This window comes from Coffea arabica, chromosome 1e (genome assembly GCF_036785885.1).
Source record: "Coffea arabica cultivar ET-39 chromosome 1e, Coffea Arabica ET-39 HiFi, whole genome shotgun sequence".
NCBI classification, from domain to species: Eukaryota; Viridiplantae; Streptophyta; class Magnoliopsida; order Gentianales; family Rubiaceae; genus Coffea; species Coffea arabica.
The window spans coordinates 52,998,043-53,021,316 of NC_092311.1; the positions used below are offsets into that span (position 1 = coordinate 52,998,043).

The 23,274-nt window shown below is 38.0% G+C and overlaps 3 protein-coding genes and 1 long non-coding RNA gene across 4 annotated transcripts; 2 read left to right on the forward strand and 2 right to left on the reverse strand.

Moving 5' to 3' along the window:
• Positions 1-3,076: 3,076 nt before the first annotated feature.
• On the reverse strand, positions 3,077-4,589 carry LOC113715509 (uncharacterized). Its single transcript, XM_027239733.2, has 2 exons — positions 4,250-4,589; positions 3,077-4,061 (listed from the first exon to the last, which is right to left on the reverse strand). Exons 1-2 carry the CDS (start codon positions 4,433-4,435, stop codon positions 3,351-3,353), a joined length of 897 nt encoding a protein of 298 aa, XP_027095534.2. The 5' UTR covers positions 4,436-4,589; the 3' UTR covers positions 3,077-3,350.
• An 83-nt stretch (positions 4,590-4,672) lies between these two features.
• On the forward strand, positions 4,673-5,281 carry LOC140013804 (uncharacterized). The gene is made up of 2 exons (XR_011820622.1): positions 4,673-4,816; positions 4,903-5,281. It is a non-coding gene; the product is annotated as an uncharacterized lncRNA (long non-coding RNA).
• Positions 5,282-11,616: 6,335 nt separating this feature from the next.
• Positions 11,617-12,673, forward strand: LOC140013807 (uncharacterized). Its single transcript, XM_072063937.1, has one exon. The coding sequence runs from the start codon at positions 11,863-11,865 to the stop codon at positions 12,421-12,423; it is 561 nt and encodes a 186-aa protein (XP_071920038.1). The 5' UTR covers positions 11,617-11,862; the 3' UTR covers positions 12,424-12,673.
• A 4,329-nt stretch (positions 12,674-17,002) lies between these two features.
• LOC113715542 (probable WRKY transcription factor 21) lies at positions 17,003-19,582 on the reverse strand. Its single transcript, XM_027239774.2, has 3 exons — positions 18,156-19,582; positions 17,922-18,047; positions 17,003-17,480 (listed from the first exon to the last, which is right to left on the reverse strand). Exons 1-3 carry the CDS (start codon positions 18,914-18,916, stop codon positions 17,336-17,338), a joined length of 1,032 nt encoding a protein of 343 aa, XP_027095575.2. The 5' UTR covers positions 18,917-19,582; the 3' UTR covers positions 17,003-17,335.
• Between the last annotated feature and the right edge of the window lie 3,692 nt (positions 19,583-23,274).

The window sequence follows — 23,274 nt, forward strand, 5'->3', positions numbered from 1 at the left end:
CATCATGTAAGAGTCCTACTAATGAGAGTCACACACATGTTTTCTGGGCCTAGTTTTATCCTTTTCTTTCATTCTACTGAATAGATTACACAAATACAGAACAATTGTTCCACCACCCTGCCAACTCTATAAATACCAAAGACTCCTATGAAAAATATGATATATCTATGGAGGTTCTGTATTTCTATTGAAGAAACTGATACAAATGCCAAAAAACAAAAAGAGTGGGTATGGGGGCACGATAGCTTGTGAAGGACGTAGAACAAACAAAAAAACTTGGAATACTATCCCAGAAAGTAAAAATGAAAAATGAAATGGAATAAAGCAAAATCCTTTAGAAAAGAAAAGCTCTTGATGTTCATGACTTGCATGGTAGGCAACCAAATTAGGAGAGAAACTTTAAAATTTTGATAAGCTAGAAGCATGTCCTACTCATTCTACACTTGACTAGGTGACAGTTTTTCACTTCTATAAGACGTCATTCTTTTGGCATGAGAAAGATGAGTGTACCAGCTGTATTCGAGCACAATGAAGTCCTACTGAACATATGGTGATGATCCTCCAAAGGCATAGTAGTCTGTATGTTTAACTAATAGAATTTAGAAGGGGCACCTGAACTAGAACTTAAGATGTGCAGAAATAAAACACGGAAGTCATTTGTACTATTAGGAAACTAGTCCATCCATAAAAGGAAGTGCAACAGAGATTTACTGGCAAGCTACGGAAGCTAAGACAACAGGCACAGGATGTTGTGCATTTTCTTAACAACTTGTCAAGAGGACAATGTGAAGCTGCCTTAACATCACACTGTTAATCGAGCCAAGTCGAGTCAAGTCGAGTATTTGATTCTCGAACTCAACTCGTGCCTCTATCGAGCAACGCTCGAGCTCACTCGACTTAGTGGATGAGCCTTGAAGTGTGCTCAAGATCAGCTCGATGAACAGGACTTGTAACTCGAGCTCAAAATCTCAAACAACTTTTATTGTCAATTTTGGTGATATTCATACAAATGCAACAATTCAATCACACAAGTTTTATGAAATGACATATATGCCATTTCTTATCAAGCCGAAACGAACTATTCGAATAACAAACAATTCGAGCTGGCTCGGCTTAATTAATCGAGTATATTTCTAGCTCAAACTCGACTCGTTTACTGAAATTAATGAGTCGAGCTCGAGCATTATCGAGTCAAACCCATTTGAGATTTCGAGCTACTCGTTTCATTTAACAGCATTAACATCACCCGAATATTTCAGAGGAATTTTCACAAAGTTTCCAATTGGTTTTACTGAAAGTTTCTGCTTCGTCTGTGACTCCCCGGCAGCATTTAATTTAAAACTGTGAAACCTCATATTGATAAAAACTCAAATGACTTCTCTGGAGGCTTTTGATAAGCTAAATGTCAGTATGTCACCCTTTTCCTTTTTCCCATGAGACAGAAGGAAGTTCAGAACTCAAACTACCTCTGGTGAGTCAACTTTGTATTTCAGCTTCAGCCTTGACTGCAGTAGAGAGTTCTTCAAAAGGTAGGAAATTCTCTGTGAGAAGTAAATTAGCACCCCAGTTGCTTGATTAGATTACAGTTCCATTTCGTTCACATTCAAGGGCATCAAAATAACTAGTGTCTTTTAACGACAATGATTCTGAAGACCAGCAAATGCAAGTATACAACCAAACGATTTACCAGATGAATTCTGCACATATCTCAAAGTCTTTCATTAGGTCCTAAGCTGCCTGAACAGATGGATCTGGTTTCCGGATGATTATAGCCTCCTTGAGTGTAGTCCCGCTAGCCATGGATGCATATTAGTATCACTTTCATTAGCCAGAGACAGATGAATTAGTAAAACTTCCTTCTCACGTCGTGCATGGAATCAGCTGTAAAAATCTACAGCACCCAGACATGATACCTTAATGCCCAGGGAATCAGTGACAAATATTAGAGAGTAGCATCCTCCACAAATAGTAATCTTCCAGATGTGAATCCTCAGAACACTGACACTTCCATCAATGTTCAGCAAGCAGAACTGCAAAATATCAATTTTCCGCAGCCCCAGTTATTTAATGAAGGTTTCTAGCTCAAATAAAAATGTGAATGCATTGACTTTGTATGTCTAAAATTGACAGGGATTATCTACGCTCATTCCTCTTAAACAAAGCAGAAACACCGGATAAATACTAGGCATTGTGCAACGATAGCAGAAGTAGTATATTTTCTTTAGGCAACAGCAATTATGATGCAGTTAACTTGAATCCACTGCAAGTGCCAAGACGACAATAAATGCAGAGACAGCATTACCCAACAATCTACTGCTTGAATCGATATCAATAGTATTAATAACAGCCAAGTCTTTGTAACCATCGAAGAGTTCCAGCAATAGCGACAGCCCATTGCAAATAAAGGAGCAAGTAAAGCAGAAGCAGAATTTGATGGTCTATGCGTATAGTATGACTACTGTAAACACGAAGACAAGTGTTTTTTAGTTTGATCACCTGAGAAAGATATGCTGGTTGTTTATGGCCTGCGCATATTTTTTGTTGTGTTCAAGCTTTTATCCTTCAACCATGGGGGCCATTAATAGCTCTTTCTAGGGTCCCATATATAGAAATCCCAAAATGACTCTTACTGCATTTCCTAAAATGCATGGCAAAGTCGGGAACTGTCTTTGGCCCATAATGTTAATCGTTATTTTGGGGAAAGTTGTAAAGAAAATACTAGCAGAAACAATTCCGATGAATGATATATGATCAATAAAAATACGTGTCTCATACTCACTCAAGCAAAAGCTCAAACCCGACTGCAAATTACGCAACGCAACCACCAGAATGGCGTACATGGGACGCCTCTGCTTTATTATCTTAACCCGTAATTTTTACAATCTCACCGGACCATCGCTTCAATTCAACCCACTTCCTAACTTGTGCTGCCCGTAAACCCTAATCACCACTTTTGCCAAACCAAGTGCTAGTAGCTCCCAACGATTTTTGAAGACGACTACTGAAAGTGAAATAGTAAACGAAACGATAATAATATGAGCAGAACGCCAAAAATGTAATGTGTGGAACCATAAAATGCTACGAAAATTCATCATCTCACTAAAGATTCAACATTATCACTACACCTAAACCCCATGTTTCAATCCCACCGTCACCGTGACTACTATATCAGCCAAAAAAAAAAAAAGAAAAACTAAAAAAATTAAAATGAAAATGTTAACCCCCCCCCCCAAAAAAAGAAAAAAAAAACCCGGTTCTGTAATATTTTTCCTACGGGCGCAAATACGCCCACAAACATGACCACATTTACATCTCTAGCCCTACAACAAACAACTATTTTCTCCTCTCTCTCACTTCCTCCCCCTCTTGGCCGTTGCTTTCTTCGCCGGTGACTTTACTGTCTTTGGCTTGACGCTCTTTGCCGGTGCCTTCTTGGCCGGCGCCTTTTTTGCCGCCGCCTTTGGAGGTGCGGCTTTCCTCCCTGGAGTGGTGCGACTTGACGTCCGGGCTGCCTTCGCCGGCTTCTTCTCTGGCTTTGACTTGGGAGCCTCCTTGCGCTTCGCTGGAGTAGCCTTGGGTTTGGAGGCAGCAGCCTTGGGCTTTGCAGCAGCAGCAGCCGCCGCCTTGGGCTTGGCAGTGGGCTTAGCCTTAGCAACTGGCTTGGCCTTTGGCTTTGGCTTGGGCTTGGGCTTGGGCTTTGCTGCAGCGGCTTTAGCCTTTGATGAGGCCGGAACAGCAGCCTTGGCCTTTGGCTTCGCTTTTGCCTTAGCCGGGGCCTTCTTGTCCTTGGTGGTGGCAGCCTTGCTAGCCTTGGCCTTGGATGCTGGTAGCGGCTTCTTCTTCACCGGCGCAGTTGCAGGCTTGGACCGAGAGGGCGGAAGCTTGTAAGAGGCCTTGACTTTCACCAGCTTTCCGGACGCCACAAGCTTCTTCAATTGAACCAGCAACAGCTTCTTGAAGTTAGAAGGAAGGTTTTTCTGCTTATCTTCGATGAACTTCGCGATGGCATACTGGCTAGAACCTGTTTTCTCCTTCAACGTAACAATCGCATCCTGGATCATCTGCAAGGGACAAATTCGCCATAGGAGAAACAAATGTCAGATCTAAAATCACGAAATTGATTCCCCCACCCCTTCCCAGGTCAAAATCAAAACAAAAAGCCAAAGGAAGATCTAGAAGCAATTAAAGGCTTATAGTGATTAAAATGCACCACGGTACCCAAATACGGAAAACAAACATATAGGTATACCTCAAAGTAAGGAGGATGGGTCGGAGCACCGCGCTTCCTTGGAGCAGGGGGCTTCCTAGCCCTGGGCTCTTTGGCCTTCTTGGACTTTGCGGCCTTTGGGGCAGGATTCTCCTCCTGAGCGGCCTCGGCCTCCACCTCCACGGCTGCGGTGGTTTCGACCACGGTGACTGGTTCCTCGGTGGCCATTCCCAGATATCGGGAAAACGAGGGTTAGGGTTCGGGGAATTGGGGAGAGAGAGGACAAAATTCGATCTAAAACGATGAATCTAAGATGGAGAGAGTGGAATTGAATCCAGCCAACTGATACTAGCAGCCAGATTGCAGGAGAGGAGAGGTGAGGTGTGCGTCAAAGGTGGTAAAATGGGAGCATATAAATACAAAGTGTTGAAGAGCTCATATCTGATAGCTGAGGGCTGATTGGCGGAGAGGCCTTTGACGCGGATCGAGAACCTTGTGAATTTTTGAATTTAGACCCTCGGATTAAATTTCATCGACGGCTTAGGACGCGTGGTGTGCTCAGACTTGGATTTGGGATTCAAAGAAACCTGCCTGTTTTGCATTGGTCCGGTGAGTTGTGTTTTTGTGCTCCATTGTTTTGGGCATAACTTGAGATGAACTCGATGGATTTTGATGAGATTTTTTTTGAACGTTAGGAAATTTCATAAGCTTTCCGGAGAGCATTCACGTTCCCCGTGAAAGTAATCCGTTGAGGAGATATCTTGCTCAGAAGCCAAAGTGGTCGTGACCAAGGTTTACCTGGAGTGTATTGTGATTTTGGAGAATTATCAGAGAATGTTTCAAGTTAAATTCCGATTTCAAGATCAGGTTTGGTACTCCTTTAACTGAGGAATCCGTGGAATCAAGAACTGTGAATAACCGATAACATTTTGGTGGAAAATTATTCGTTTGGGCGTCATTCAAGATGAACACTTCTACCAAGTGTGTGCATGCATCGAGTTGTACCGAAGCATTTCCCATGCACTTTCTTGTAACATTTTGAGTCCGATCCCATACTTTTTTTTTCACAGAAAATGTAAATAGTCATCGCTAGATCAGTTCGTTAATCTTCATCACCCAACCCATAAGTTGAATCTTGGAAAAAAAAATTTAAAAATTTTTTGTTCCTTGTGTTATGCTTTGCTGCAATGTTACTTAGTTGTGCGACAAGAGTGCTCTGCACACAAGAAGCTGGTTCTTGCTGCTCCAATGGCATGGTTTATCTGCTAAATCTCCTACAATTAAACACCAAAATCTTGCAATAGATCCTGCTGCTGGTTGCTTTTGTGTTCGTTGATGTACTACTATTTGGTACGGTGCACGTATTTCAACAGCATTAGTCCGAGGAACGAACTCTCATTAGCAATACAATACAATACACAGGCATGAATTGTCCCGTCCAAATCAAATTCCTTTGATATTAACACCAGATTACTAGTACATCTATTCATCAACTTTTTACCAAAATCAAGACTTCATAATTCTGCTACCAATAATAATGTAAGTAGCAAAAGTTCACCTATTGGTAGCTTTTGTTTTAGGGGAAAAAGCTCTCATCTCATGTTGAACGATTCCGTTTTCACTACTTGCTCCTCTCGAGTGACAGCATAACTCCACAACATGTACGTATCATGCAACAATCTAATGGTGTTGCTAAGCGCATTCAAGGTTTTCCAAAAGAAAGAAAGATTTTTTTTGTACATGCATGGTTTTATTTTGCTAATAAAGACTATTACTCGTGGTAAAAAAAAAAAAAAAAAAGCATCAGCTTTATTGCTTATGGTTCTGTGAAACTCTCTTGATTACGAAATCAAACTCAAAATTTTGTGCGTTCTGAAGTTTGTTAGATGTCTGCCATAGCACTTAAAAGAAGAACCAAAAGATTAACGCAGCAAGTTTGGATAACTTCAAGTGGTTGGTCGTGGTTGGGAGTGTGTGCAACTTTGCCTATTAGTAACTAGTTAGCATCCATTGCACAAAATCACCAAACTTTCTAACCTTCATTTGTTTTTTATGTTAAAAAAAAAAAAAAGAACGAATGAATTAACGTCAAAGCAGTAAAAACTAGTAAAACTTACGTAGATATCTATTTGAGTTTTAGTCGGTTGTTTCACAAGTGTAAAACTTTTTTAACTTAAACCCCAGTTTGTTTTAGTTAAACTGTGTAGAAAATCCCGACATTAAATGACAGCATTTATGCGATGATGACACATACTTGATTTGAGCAGTCAAACAATGCAAGATGCTTTTACTACAGGTTTCAGCAGATCTACTCTACTGGAACCTGAGATTATTAACTTTTAAAGCCAGTCTATATAACGATTGTTTGGTTTCCTAATTGGTTTGCGTGTCTTCTCATGCTAGTCATTTCATGTGGCAAACTCTCATGAACTGGACGCCAAAATACTGCTCATAACTGTTAAATTACTCATCTAATAGCACAGAGCACCTGATATAATACTAAAGACTTGAATTTGGAAGCCAAATCTGACCCTTGAATGGCTATACTAGTCATCGTGAAGTTTTTGGTCTGTACTGCAATATATAAAGTGACTTCTCTTTCCTTGCAATGCCTACATACCATATTCCTTCCTTCCATGAAAGGGGTTTTTCAATAGGCAAATCATGCTAAATTTCTACATGAGCTAAAAAAGGTGCTAGACGTAACATGTTACACAATCAATATGAGCAAAACTAACATGAGTTAAAGCCAGTATTAAAAGCTTCTTGTTGAAATAGTAAGATGCATATTATTGCCATAGACTTGAAACAGAGGAATTAAGAACATCCTACCAAAACTCTTCATAACAATGCCATTAACGACATCAAGCAATAGCAATCATAGTGGTTACGCTAAAGGATAAAATGAGTATAACCCATGTTCCAAATTGTTGGGATCAACTAACCACATAGCTTAGAACAACAACTCACGGTGATTAAAACAACTGGCTCAAATAGATCTTAGAAGGCCAATAAAGTCTTTAGCATGCCCTAGAATCGCAATGAATGGTGTGGAAATCAAGAGCAACTCCTGTGTCGTGATAGCTTGGAGTGCTATGTCACCTTGTAAGTGGAATAATCGATTTTACCCTACACTACACTTGATTCCAATGAGCAAAATATAAATGTTGTATGTACAAAGCTATTGTTCTTTGTTACATATTACAATGCATCACATTCCTTGTATTGCATAAACTAAACATTTTTTCACTATTACTTTCTCAAATAGATGAAGAAAGAAATCAATTTTCTTGAATTATCAAACATCTGCAGGATGAGTTTTTGGTTTGATTCATCATATCACCTGTTAGTATATCTTTCTCCCACATTCTATCACACATATACCGAGCAGAGCATACTTCAAGTGTTTGCAGTTGAATAGACAACAACATATGTATTTCTCATCAAAATTTTGTACAATGTAGGTTATAGAATAGAAACCTTTCATATTAAAAGGATAAAGGCAATTTCTTAAGCATAAATGATCATACTCGAGTATCTAGTTTGAGAGGCAAAAGATAAAAAAACTCAAACATTAAGGACCATGGGTGTAATTTTCACTCTGTTTTCTAAATATTGTGAACATTACCCTCAATGTGGATGTTTGCTAGAGTTAAGCACTAGCACTTTTTTCAAATTTGGGTATATTGCCGCAATTTCAGAAACTCGTGGGTCCGTTTTCTTAATCATGAATTTTACAAGGACTTTAAGTTTGGGCCTTGCTGGAAATTTCTTTTACGGAAAGTCAAAGCTACGATAATTTATGCTACCTTGTTGAAACAATTACGCAGAACCCAAAAAATTTAAACCCCCCGTTGACAGACCTTGGGTGTGTCGCGAGTTGCTGGACTTGCAAACAGTATTGGGTTGGACAATGAGGTCACGGGGATTGATGCCTTGTTTGGGCCTCACTTAAGTTTTTCTATATGTAGAGTCACTGTCATTAGTAGGCCAATGTGGACACACCTTTATTAGTAGGTCTTAGGCCCATAAAAATTTTTGAATGGACCAGGCGAAATGGCTGAGAGATTTAGAACTGGGTCCGAGGTTCCTTATGAATACACATGCCACGATTTTGAGGTGGGCTTGATGTTGAGGTTTACATTTGTGGGCATTCCTTATAAATACGCGAATAGGTAGGCATTTGTGGGCTTGATGAAATGCCCGCTCACATTTGCCAGGAAACTCTGGAGAACCTCAGATGACTTTAGACCAACTCAACACCGAGAAAAAATAATAATTCGAAATTAAAAATTTGTAAAAGGACCTAATTTTTGTTTGTTCTGATTTCAAACATAATGTGCTCAACAATTGAGTACTTAACTATTATGGGGGAAAAAAATCAATCGATTACTTGACACCTCATTTCAGTACTAGAAAGGGGCACGTGATACCCGTCCATGAAGCATTTGACTAACCAGTTTCATATTTGCGAGTTAGTCATTTTCTGATCCTTACTCGTTTTGCATATGAATCGATATCTGACTGTCTAGTACACACTAGGAGAGGATCGGATTGGCGGGTCCTTGTCCCTCCTCTCTTACCATTGACCTTTGTTCCAAAAAAAAAAATGGTTATAACCTTGTGTACAAATTATAAGCTCTCCTAATTGGGTTATAATTTGATCAACGAAATTATTTAATTATATTTAAAATTGACATTTTTGTGCGCGAGGGTGTGCATATGTATATTACTGTAAACTCTGGTAGTCTGCCTGTGATACTATGGTGTATTAGATCGAGTAATGGTTGAGTTGTGGGTGATTTTATTTTACACGCTCGTCGGATTGGCCGCTGCGGGGTGGGTCCAGATGAAGAGGCGTCTGACCGTTTCCACTTAACTGCCGGCGCGCAGATCCACGTGCTCCATCCGTACTGCTTCGTTTTTTCCTACACATGCTCAAGAGGACCCCACCCCCAAACACCATTCATCACTCTCTATCTCTCTCTCTCTCTTCGCTATCCCAAGTAGTAGTAATTAATATCTTGTCCAAGTGTCCGATGGCTTGACCCGCAGGACGACTTTTTTAGCTGCCATACGCCGCCGCTTCATTCATTATCTCCCTCGCCGCGGGAATTTTGTCAACACTCGTTCCGCTCGACGACTCTTCTGCCTCATCGAATTAAACTACTCAATTACTACTACTGCTTGTAATTTGAATTGAATATTAGAAGTATGACAGACAACGTAATTTTTATAACTACATACATATATAAAATTTTATTAATAGTTATTAATATCATACTGAATTTTAAATATTTGCGAAAGAATCTAAGAGTTAAGGAATAAAAATATAAAAAATATGGGGATAAGAATGTAAGGTAGCGGTGAATTAAGAAAAAATAGCAGCTAAGAATAAAATGCAACTTTGAAAATCACACCATCTATCACATCTCTATTTTCCTTGTAATTTGTACTTAGCACGCATTTAGTAGTGTTATTCTTTGATGAGAAGTTTTTTTTTTTCTTGGTAGTTGTTAAGTTAATTTTTGCGGGTGGTGGTATGAGTCCCTACTAGATAATTTTTTTTCATTTTTGTGCTCTTGCAAAAGAAAAAAAAGTTTTATTTGGATTGTGATTTTCGACAGAAATTTTTTTACGTTTTCGTGAACATATTTTTCAATCATTTTTTTATCTCACATGTATCAAATCGTTGTAGTGCATTTTAAAAAAAACTCTTAAAAATAACAATCCAAATAAAATCAAACAAAAAAAAAGAGATTTAACTAGCACCTCATAATGTTTGCATTTACTATTCAAACTTATATCCAGCAACCTACAAATAGTTTTCTGCTTCACCTTTCATTGTCATTTATTCTTCACGAACATATTATTTTAAATCTTTTTTTTGGTTTCCATAAGTTCTAACAAGTAATAATAGCATAAAAATAAAATATAATAGAAATTTCATGCATTTTACGTTGTATGTTTTTCTATTATATAGTGTTGTTTCAACACTTTTTGTTTTTTTTTTCTACTTCATTATTAGTTATTTGATCTTTAGAAAACAAAATAAAAATAATACAAGGCAGCGAAATGGAGCCGGGCCGCCAAATTTTGATTGCACTGGCTCTAATACGTCAACACTCAACGCGTTTAAGAGGTGCAATATTCGTCATTATGACAAATGACCACAACTAATACGGTGATTAGAACTTCCTATATTTTAACTGACTATTATTGTATTCAACTAACTACTTAAAAATATTGACAACGTGCTTAAAATCGAGATAACAACACCATTACTGAATCGAGGAGCGTCAGAGGACCGCGCAAAGGGACAGGAACACTTAATGACCAGCTTCAGCTTCCAATCAGGCATCCATTAGCACCACGTTTCATTAAGCGTCCGCGTACTTTTACGGGAATTGGAAGACGGAAACCATTGACTCGCTGGCAGTTGAGAGGTGTAAACTACCGAATCATGCACGTTTCCAACGCCAGCAGCCCAATACAAGGAGGGACTACAATACTACTACTACTACTACTTGCTACTATGGCAAATCGACTTGGGCTGATTGCAAATTTTGAGGTCCCACCCTTTTCATGATTGAACGAGAGCTTAGATGGGATCCCCAACACCATGACGAATTGTCAAGCTCTCACGAGAACGAGAGCAGTCATTTTTTAATTACTTTTATATTTTACATATACTCCCTCCGTTCCGCTTTGATAGTCCTGTTTTTTTTTTTCACACAGTTTAAGAAAAAGTAGTCAACTTTGTTTGGAAAAGTAAATTTAGATTGCTATTTTCATAAAATACCCTCACATTAAATAGAGTACAACTTTATGGGAATTTGAATTGATGGCAAAAAAAGAATCAACTCTCATTAAATGAGGTAAGTTTATAGTAACAACAACTTACATTGAATAAGGGCATTTTAGAAAAATTAGAATATAACTACATTCTTCAATTGAAAAGTGGACTACAATTTGGGACAGACGAAAGAGAAAAACAGGACTATCAAAGTGGGACGGAGGGAGTATTATATTAAAAAATTTTACAATATTTTTTAAAAAAATTATTTCAAATAATCTACTTCCCAAGCAGCTACCTTGAGTCAACTCAGAGCCGTTGGACTGGAATTTTTGGAGTTAAACTCGTTGGTAAGGCATCCATTAATTAGCAACAGCCGTTGCAGCAGTAAAGTCAACTAACAGCAGATACTAGTGGCGCCAAAACGTCAAGTAATTGCCAATGATGACGTAAATGTAGGAGTGGTACTGGTACTTACTGATACCTACTATCTTGGGATTCACATTTCACCCGTGCGTAGAGGTGAAAACTCTCAGACAAGACGGCAGGATCGCGGTTATAACTAAATGGCTGCCTATTCAACGGCAACATCTTACACTGCAACCGTGCAGTTAATGCTATATACCGGTTCAACAGTTTAAGAAAAAAAAAAAACAATCAAATGGTCCAAAACCAAAGGCCATTCCCCCATTCGTACTAAGAAATTCATCGCCTGAAAAGAAGAAAAAAAGGCAACAAAAAACCAAAATCATAACCGCAGAGCTGTCGGCGTTCTTTAAGACAGCTATATATACCTCCAAACCCTATCCCACTTTTTCCCTCGCCCCCCCCCCTCCCTCTCCCAACTTTTTTTTTCCCCATGGATGTCGACAACCTCCACCAACAGCACAACAACGCCAACGCCACCGTACGTGGCGGCGGCGGCGTTCAGGTGACTCCTTCGTCTCTTCGAGTTGTCAAGGAGTCTCACTTCCGCGGTGTCAGGAAGCGTCCGTGGGGTAGATACGCTGCGGAGATTCGCGATCCCTGGAAGAAGACTCGGCGGTGGTTAGGGACCTTCGACACCGCGGAGGAGGCTGCTTTAGCCTACGACGAGGCTGCAAGGAGCCTCCGTGGTCCTAAGGCGAAGACTAACTTCGGCAGCCCAGCTCTTACTCCCATGTCGTTTACGCCGCCGGTTATGGTGCAAGTCCCTTCCGTCAATCCGACGGTTTTAGCTGAAAACTTTCCGCATTGGTGCTCGCCGGCGTTTTTTGCCACAGATGAAGCCGATCGCAGCACGGAGAGGGGCGCTCGGTCGGAGTACACTGGATATAAGCTAGAAACTATAGGCGTGATGATGAGCGAGAGAGAAATGGATTTCAAGGGTGAGAAGAAGCCTTTTCTCTTCGATCTGAACCTCCCGGCACCGCTCTTCTGATCGGCCGGCGGACGGCTGTTTTTGCAAAATGGATCGACTCGCGACCTGGAGAACAAAAACAAAAGTAAGAACACTGAATATTTTTTAAGTGTTCGCCGGAGCAGAGATTACGGTTATTTTCTCTTTTGTTTAATTTAGCCTCCTTTTCGGCTTATAGTGTACAGTTTATTCCAGTGGTTTTCCGGCTCCAATTCTGTCGTTGGGCTTCTCTTATTATTTTGGTCGTAATTAATTCTAGAATTTCCTTCAATCGTTTGTATGTTCTTCATGCATATATATTTTGCTTGAATCAGGTAAAACTATTTTCTAGAGACATCAGTGCATGCTTGAAGAAAAGCCCAAAAATATGAAAGGTCTTCGTCTATCGGATAATAAGGGCACTCAACGGGTGGTTTGGATTGTTTTGTTTGGCCAAACCCCAACAGGAAAAAAAAATGCAATATTCGTCTGAAACAAATGGAAATGTCGAATTACTATAAGATTAATTTTTTATACACTGACAGTGTATATAACATTATTATTAGATGCATGATAATTCATTTAATTTTAAATTTAAATTTCAAATTTTGTTCAAGTGTCATGCATTCAACCGGAATAGTGTATACACTGTCAGTATATATAAGATTTACTCGTTACTATAATGAAAAAATTTTCACCTCTTGGGCTGCTTCGTAATGAAAATATCTGTCTGGATAGAAGATAATCAAACAAAATTTTTCTAAATAGTTATTGTACCTTTTTATTTAATAATGTAATGTAGTATATGAAATACAAATATAGTTGAAAAAGATAAAATAATAAATTGAAAATGCATTTGTGATGTGAACAAATAATAACCAATCCAAGCAAACAAGCTACTTAATTCCCAAAACGGAAGAGAACAAAAAGTAGCTGTAATAACTGATAACGTTTGGAATCGTTGTCTATGTTTTCATTTATTGGAATATTATGGAAGCCAACGCTGGAGTTTTACGAAAAAGCTGTTCGTGTCCGAAGCCTTGCGGGTCCTGAAGTCAATAATGTTTAGCTGATTACGGTTATCGAGATCTAAACCCCGGGCCCTTTAGCATCTAAATTTACAAACAAGAAGAAAGATAATTCGGCATTCAAGTCCAAGAGATGTGACAAGTTACTAATTATAGATATATGAGATTATTTGAAATATTATTTAAAATAATTATTGTAATATTTTTTTGTGATGTAATATATGTGAAATAAAAAAGTAATTGAAAAATTAAAAAGATGTATTAAAAAATTGTGTGTTTGTGATATAGACAGATAATTTTTAACCAAATAATGACTATCCAAACACACTTGGTACCACCATTGGATTGTGATTTTTCTCTAAAATCGTTATGATATATTTTTCTACCAAAACTCTCCAAAATAGTTATCCAAACAGGCAATTGGTGCACCATTCGAGCATGGGTAATGAAACAGGTAGAAATTGACAACTCCTTGATGGAAATTAATTTGAAAGTTTCAGCCCACATAGCAGGTCGGCAACCGGTAAAAGCCTTTAGTAGTAGCTTTTTTTTTTTTTTGTTGCGGAAGGGATAGCTTCAAAAACCCTTCATTGAACTTTTTTGACAAATTTGTTTGGCTTCCTGGAGATTTCAAATATTACACCTACAACCCCTATTTTGACTTTTAATGCAACAATGACAACCCATGTCCATGAACAGCTAGAAATTGGCAACTCCTTGATGGAAATTAATTTGAAAGCTTCAGCCCACATTAGCAGGTCAGTAAGTGGCACAAGGCTTTCGTAGTTTTTTTTTTTCTTTTTTAAGGGAGAAGGTTTTTGACAAGTTTATATTGCCTCCCTTGAAATTTCAAATATAATACCTACAACCCTATTTTGACTTTTAATGTAACAACGTCAACCCATGTCCATAAACAATTCATACAAAATGCTAAAAAGTACCTTCATTCCCAACCAAAAAAAGGCAATTCATTAAATGGTGAAGAATACAACAAATTCAACCAAAAAATGACAATTCATTAAAAAATGAGTAAATTTTATATTGAAAAATTACTCATGGCATGGTATAGCGAGTTAGATACATTTTACCTAAACCATTAGAAGGATTAATATCTAAACATTGATGCCTAAAAATACTTTATTTTTTACTTTTTTTTGTATAAGGGGGATGGGGGTTCAAATCAAGACCTTTTACTTATACTTTCTTCCTCCAAACCATCAAACCTATCCCTCTTTCCAATGCTTGAAAATACTTAGTATAACAAGAATTTGAAATCACAAATTCAACTTTTTTTAAAAAAAGGCTTGAAATTGTAAAAGAAAGAAAAAGAAAGGGACGCATTCCCTATTGGCAATAACAAAGTCGACCATACTACCACACTTTTTTTGGCAAGTCACATTGTCAAATTCAATAGCATTTAAAAATTGATATCTTAATTTGATGAACAAAATTTGATATTTTTCTCAAGTATTTCTTTATGTGAAATTTTAGTTATTTAATTTTTAAATTTTCATTTTTTTTAATTACTTTTGTTATGATGTTAGCCTATAATAATTTGTAAGATCAGATCATTTTCTTTTTATTGCATTTTTATAGTCCTTCTTTTTTCAGTTTAATCTACTATGTTAGTATGCTTGGATGTTTAAGAATGAAAATGCTTTTCAGCCTTTCGTATCATTCACATATATCAGCTGACTTTGGTACATATAAAATTCAAGATAATGTAGGTAAGTGCCATATTTAAAACTATTGGGGAGTCGAGTAAACTTGTTGGAAACCTCGAAGGAGATCTCTGAAATTATCCTCTTTTTTTTTTGGCACACCGAAACTTAAGATCCACAATGACGGGCAAAGAAAATCGTAGCATACAGGTCCGTGAATTGAATGGTGGAAAACCCAACCAAGAGGCCCAAGACGCCAAGTCTGATCTCATCCTTCCCACTGGAAACATTCACGACTCTATCAACAGAAAATTATGCTTTCATTGTGGGTCAAGTCTATGCTTCACGATAAAGTACAGGCTGAATAATTTAATATATAAATATATGTTATATGTATAATAATGTAAACAGTATATAATTATGCATATTAGTATACAAAAAATTCGATAAATTTTTTTTGTTGTTTTTAAAAAAGGATCTATAGTGGTTGCTCAATTATCTCCTCAAAGACTCTGCTTGTGACCTCTCAATTACAGGTAAAATCTCTTATTAATTAGATTGCGCTTCATTGTCACAAAAAAAAAATTAATAGCTTATATATTATTATATATATATAGCTATGTTTTAATTGTGTACTTGAAGGGAGCCCGAACAAAACCCAAAACTCCAAGTTATACATGTGAGTCGCGCAGCAGTAGCTGTACTTAACTTGCCAGTGTGACATGGGAGTATGGGACCTCACTGACCGCCTCTTTTCAGTGTACGTAACCCATGTCTTGGAATGCAACGGAAAATGTTGGTCCAATTTTCAAACCAAATATAACAATACTCTGTCTGGCTTTTTTTTAATCCTTTTTAGGCCCCCCGGAAGCAAGCAGTGATGACAGCGGTCTAGTAGGTGACTATTTTTTGGGTGTGGAGGAAGAGATTTGGGCCATGGATGAAAAGACACCATCCCACACTCAAGCGGGAATGAAGAAAAGAGGACGGGCGGGCATTTTTTCAGAATCCACCCCCGCTAATTAGCTGACAATAATAATATTCGCAGCCTGCAGACTAAAATTGTCGCCGAAAAAAAAAAAAAAAAAGGAAGAAGAGAATCCAATCCCACCCCAAAGCCTCCGGATTTGGTCCCCCAACCCCTCTTCAAGAGTCAGGACTCTTGGAACTATGAATATAACCGCACACTGGAGAGAACAGAAACGTACAATAATCTCGTATTCGAAATGTAATGTGTCCTAATTAATTAATTTGGATTGGGATGTAACCAACCAACTTTAATCCTCGCTCGCTCGCTCGCTCAAGAGTTGGTGTCGTCGTGCTCAGCGTTCTCACCTGAGGCTGCAGAATGTTGGGGGATTCCACTTCCATTCCACCTGATGTGACGGCACCACAAACAATGGATATCGTAAGAAAATGCTTTAGCATAATGCCAATTCCACCTGGGTACAATTTAAATATTCACACATATCATACATGTAACTTACCTTGCCCCACAACCAAACTCCTTCCCAATCATCCAATTCAGGCATTTGAACCTGACTATGACTAACCATTCGCATACCAACCAACCATCCATCCAGCTTAGACAAATTCAAACATCCTTTCTTTTTTTTTTTTCTCTCTCTCTTTTTAAATTAATAAATTAAAACTGCATAAACAAACAAACAAGCAACCTGGCTGGCATCTTTAAAGTTATTTTTTCCGGTTCAAACCCGACATAATAATCGTCTGCCAGCCTCCTTGTTTTTACCTTCTCTTTGGATGTCATCGGGGAATGGAACGGAGGAGTGAGGAGGACTCTTTTGGGCATGCAATCAATTATCAGCTGTAAGGACTGCTGAGAACTAGCAGCATCTGCTAACCTCAAAACCTTCGCGCACTAGATAACCCAAGAAATAAAATACTACTACAGCCAAGTACAACCCAACCTAGGCAGAAATTTAACATGAAGATTAATTTTTTGACAGCCTGAATTCCTTGAACACGGAGATCTTATCATACAGGACAATGGGCTATTGGTAGAAACATCGCAAATTCTCAGAAACTCGTCAAAAGAATCTGCACTAATGTATGCTCCCAGACCTAATAAGGTTCAAAATCTAACTTCCTTTTTTTTTTTTTTTCACCAGACGCTCGCTCCCCTGTACCTCAAGCTTGAACAAGTGCGATATGATATGTACGGGAGCAATTCGGGACAACCAAAAGCTGCATGACCACGGCAGGATAAGCTTGAACAATCTTGCTGGAGTATAACCACAAGTCTCACGTATTTGCTGATTGTGATGGCAATCTTGGATGGTTATGTTCTCCTTCGTAGGTGACAATCAGCATTGAAGGCTCCTCCAAGCATCTCTCCACATGCTTTCTGGCAGGGCAGCCTCTCATGCTGCTGCACTTGTAGTATCCCCTGCACAGAGATCAGCTAATGTTGAATCTAGGCACTTTGGAGATCAACTCCTCTCCTCAGCCCTCCCACATTGAAGGCCGAGATAAGGTTAGATGTCAGGCTCATAAAATAATTATGTCACGACTTCCAAGAAGCTCTCAAGCACACTAAGAATCAGAGAAACATAAAACACGAATAGGATTGGAGAAGAAACAAATCCTTTTGCCAAACTAAAACTGAATCAAAGACGAGCAAAAATTCCTGGCACTATAGTGTTTTCACTTCAAAATTCAAAGTGGATGAGATGCAATTAAAAGCTAAACTATAGATCACTCCACCGAGAGGGCACAGTAAAGTAAGTAGGTCAAGAAGCATAATAATCAATAACTGATGATTTTTCTATGGATTTTACTGCAAGTCAAACCAAGCTCCATCGTGGAATAGCAGAGACTGGCAATGTACCTGGGATGAGGTGAACCTTTGATTGGTTTCTGGCCATACTTCCTCCAAGAGTACTCATCGGGAGGGATATCCGCAAGCTTGTTACTGATAGCAGGTACTTTGATTGATCTCTTCACCCTGTGTTTCCTGCTTAGCGAATTTAAAAAAAAAAAAAGCGAAGACAGTGACCATAAATACCCCAAAAAAGACATCAAAATGAAATTTGAAAAATCCAAGAGGACGGAAAATAACAACCTTTTCTTTGAGCAGTGACACCGTCCACTGCTTCCACATTTCACACTCCCATCCTCTCCTCTTCCAGAGCATCTTCTTTTGTGCTGATATGTACTCTGATCAGCAGAGCGGGAAGCCCCAATTAAATGGAAGGCATTCCCGTCCAAGTTGGCAACACTCCCATCAATGCTCAAAGAAGATATGAACGACCTAGCGGATGACATGGTAGGAGTGCAGGTTGAACTATCGAAATTCAGGCTAATGCCGCTATTGCTACGTCGATACATCATATCAGCCTGCTGTTTCAACTGTTGCTGCTGAAGCTGATACCTCTGTTGTTGCTGCTGGAGGAAATGGTAGTTAGGTGGTGGTGTTTGTTGGGCAAGCTGAAGAGTATTTTTCCCATGCGAGATGAACTCCAATGAAGGGTTTCCCAATGTAAGGCTGCTTTTGACATTAGAACCCGAATCTTGAACAGGGTTGTCAAGAGAGTTGATGCGAAGAAGCTGAAGGGCTTTGGGTTGATCATCCGTTCTGCAAATTGAGTTCTCAAGGAGGATGCTTGGGGGAAAAGGGGTCTGAATTTTTTTGACCTTTCTGACTCTGGCATGACCCAAAGTAGAATTGAGAAGAGAAACAACTTTCTTAAATTTACAGACGGCCTCTCCAGTTTCCACCGCTAAATTCCTATACTGCTTCTGATCTTGGGGTTGAGATATCAGACTAAGAACTCTGTAACAACTCTCAATAGCTGCCTTATTAGCTTCTTCAACTTCTTCCATAACAACGCTCTCAACCCCAAAACAAGAGAAAAAAGCGAGGGGGTGGAACGGGAACCCTAATCCCCAAAACCCGAAAGGCCTAACAAGCCATACAATCAACCTACCCCTATATGCCAACTAAAGACAAGATCTTCATTCATCCAGTACAGGGAAAACGGTAGTAAAAAACAAACCAACAGCTAGCAGAAAAGGAATGATCGACAAAAATAAGAAATGCTTCCTCAGTTAAATCACATGTAACTAGCACACCAAGAAAAAGGGTTCATCCATAACATTGAAGAGTACCCAAAAGATCTGATTCAATTGGGCAACTAAAAGTCAACTGGAAACCGAAAAAAAGAAAAAACCACGAGGGAAATTACCATTCTAGCAGAGACTCCATGAGATATGATAAAATCCCCAAGAAAGGAATGTTGAGAAAAAAGGGAGATCAACTGACCTTGAATGGGAGTATTTTGAATGCTGTATGAAACCCTAGATTCTTCAATATGAGTTAAAAGACTTGATACTTGAAGGGGATGCAATTGCAAGGAGAAAAGGGGGAGGGGGGAGAATGAAAGTGAGAGAGACAGAGGTTGGAAGGTGTGAAAGAGAAGACTTTTGCTTTGCCAGGGAGAGTATTCATACAACTCGAAAGAATACAAAAGACAATCTTTTGAATATTAATTACTTACCTTGGTCACACAGGGAATAAATATTATTGTAGTAGTAGTAGTATCATTATTGCCTTTATATTTAGAGAGAGAAAGTACAGTGACCGAGCATATACAGACAGAAGTCATAGAACAAACTGCTACAATTACACTGGTTAGTGAGTCAGTGAGTGAGTCGTATTACTACCGTTTGATGACAGAGAAAGGTGACCACTGAGTTTAACAACAAAAAATAAATAAAAATTAGAGAGAGAGAGAGAGAGGCAACGGAGGAAGCTCTGAGAGCAGAGGAGGCGAAACTGCCATCTATGTTTCAGATTTCAAAGTGGGTCCCGCATTTGGACCTTGCTAATACCACTACGTACGGTATAATTAAGGGTTCATTGCATTTACTTCCTTGTAGTTTGATCAAACTACCAATTAGGCCCCAAGATTTGGTCAAATAACAGATTAGGTTAGGCCCTAGAAGTAACTTCTGTTTACATTTTTAAGCCGTTGCAATGAAAAGACCGGATATCCAAGTCTACCTTAGATTTCTTGAAAGTTTTGAAACAAACAATCAAGGCAATAACTATTGGGCAGCAATAACGTCGAGATTGCCATGCTTATTGCTGCTACTTCACCGTCCGTCTACAACTGCCACACATCATTGGCCATCCATCGGTTGCAAAATATTGTAAAATTTGCACCCAATCTCTTTTTTCTTTCTCATTTTTTTTTTGTAAATTGCGATTTTTGGATAAAACTTGAGCCAAAAGTCAACATAATTTGTTAAATGAGTCTAAAACGATCACTGCTTTTCTTTTTATTCTCCAGCCAAATCAACAAGAATATATGAAGGATTCATGAATCAACTCATAGACTCTAGTCCTCAAACCTATCTAAACAATTTCAAATACAAAAACTGAGTTTGTTTGGACAAAGATAATTTGGTTTGCAAAATTTGTTTTCACAAATCCTAATCACCTTTTTATCTTTTCAATCACCTTTTTATCTCACATACGTCACATCACAAAAAGTGCTATAGTAAATATCTCAAATAAATCATCCAAATAAACTCTTATCCAAACAAACTCAGTTGTTTTCCCTTTTCTCTCTCCATTCATGATGAAAGTTCCAAATTTCCACCCACAATTATGCCCAAAAGCCCATCAATAAAGCTTATCATTGCACCTTATTTCTTATCAAATCTTTGCCTCAATTTCTCAGCCTCCAACTCAACATTTTGCCATTCGATTCCTAAACTATACTTCAACTAAACCAAAACATGTACCTCTAGCCATATTTCACAACTTTCGTAAGATTGATTTTGTGATGTGAAAATTAGTATGCGGTATTAAATTGATTACATTTGCTTTGCAAGACATGCTTGTTAACTTTATCTCAATTGTTCTTGGGCTCACATGTACTAGGGTAATAAAGGAAATAGAAAAGAAGAAGGATTTTGAGATGGAAAGAAAGGGGTTGTGAGAGATAAAAAAAAATGACACTGTATTTTAATTTATTCCCCTTGATTTTTGTTTTTTGCCCTTTTTGAGAAAACATAAGAGGTAGGGTATTTTTTGGGAGCATCATAACATTATTCCATCATTTCTACATGTTACTTTTCTAATGAGAAGGGGGTAAATGTTATTGGACCATCGAGTCAAAGAGGATTGCTCGTAATATTTCAAACTTTAGGGGGTGTCAAGGCGTTTGATAAAACTATAAGGGATATAAATATAATTAATCCCAAATTTGGAGGAAAACCATCAAAATAAATGAAACAATCTCCATCCGTTGCACCACCTTTACCACTTCCAAGTTTCAATAGGACTCGTGTCTTGTCCTTTTGCTCCGAAAAGCATCTATGACTTTTGAATCCAATGCCTGCATTATTCTACTCGCACCATATTATTGTTTGGAATGTGAGTGCACCCGTCATCGTCATCCCTCGCATAATATTATTCATGCAGGTTTGTTGGGATAGAGTATTATTTAAAATAATTATTATAATATTTTTTATGATGTGATGTATGTGAAATAAAAAAATAATTGAAACACGTGGCTGAGATGCGAGGGTGATTATCATATAAAAAGATGAGTTGGAAAATGTGTTTATGATGCAAGCGAAATATTATTTGACATATTTATGCTATCCAAACACTCTTCGTGTTTACGTATATTGCAATATTTTTCTTTGTTTTCATTTTGCACATGAACTCGTCCCAGTAAAAATTTAAAAAAAAAAAAATTTCCAAAAACGAACGATCTGTACCAAAATACCTATCAATGCAGTAAATTTGCAGTTGGAAATAAAAGTTGACAAGGGTTTAATGCGTTCCACCCTAAATATAATTCAATCAATTCACACATATATGGCATTACTCATCATAAGGAACTTCCAGCAAGCGGCCACGGTTTTTTGAAAATTTTAAGTTGCTTCATAAGCGAAGAAGTACATTCCATATGAGAAGGCCTTCGTTTTCTGCAATTAAAAAGTAGTAGCAGCAGTAGCAGTAGCGATTGACTAAAGAAGTTAGCAAGGGACTGTTTGTCTATCTTATCTATGTCTATATATAGATATCTATGCATAGATATAGATATGCCCGCAGTCTCCATATTTCTACTGCTAGTCCACTAACTCCATTCTCTCTCCTCTTTTTTGTTCCCTTGTTGATGGAACTAGTCGATCAAAAATTTGTTTTTCCTTCCCTGTTCTTCCAATCAAACACTGCTACAGTACTACTAACATTTTCAGTCAGCTGGTTGGGGTAGTTTGCTTTTTTTAATTTCCAAATTTCCATTTGGCTGGCACGTTTTTTACTTGAGAGACTCAATCCACGCGTGAAGACATTACTCGCGTAAATATGTATTAATTTTCTATACACTATGAGTGTATATGCTTTTATTATTAGATGCATGACACATAATTTTAATTTTAATTTTAAAACCTAAATTTTGCAGATGTGTTGTGCATTTAACTGTCATTATATATAAAATTTACTCTATAAATATTAGTAACACAGTCAAGAAACTTTTAATAATTTAACTATCTTAGTTGCTTAAAAAAAAGACGAAAGACTAAATAAGATCATTTTTTGTTTGTTTTAAGCTAATAAAAAAGATCAAATCATAAAAAAAAAACTAAATAAGATCAGATCAAATTAAAGTCATGGATTATTTTAATAATTTAACTATCTTAGTTGCTTAAAAAAAGACTAAAGACTAAATAAGATCATTTTTTTTGTTTTAAGCTAATAAATAAGATCAAATCATAAAAAAAAAACTAAAGAAGATCAAATTAAAGTCATGGATTATTTCATGACTTTAATGCTGCTTATGGATCATGCATATGATAACACATATGAGCCGTTGTAAAATGGAGAAATTAGTAACATCTAAATAAGGCACCCTTTAAGGTGCGTGTATCTCACCTTGGGCCGCCATTGGATTTGTATTGTGCAGCAATTGGACACCGTTATGATCTTTACGTTCCCAGTGCTCACAACGATTTCTTTTTATCAAGTCTCATCGGCGCACCTTATCAAAATGTGCGCCAAAAGTGGGACCAGTTTCATCACAGCCCGAGGAGCATCCCATCGAGCCGTTGCAAGAATTTAGCCACATGAGATTCCCGCTCGCTAAAGCCGACACGTGTATCCGATATTGTTTGAATGGTCAAGATTTAGGCACGTTATCGTGCACTGGAATTACACCTGATTT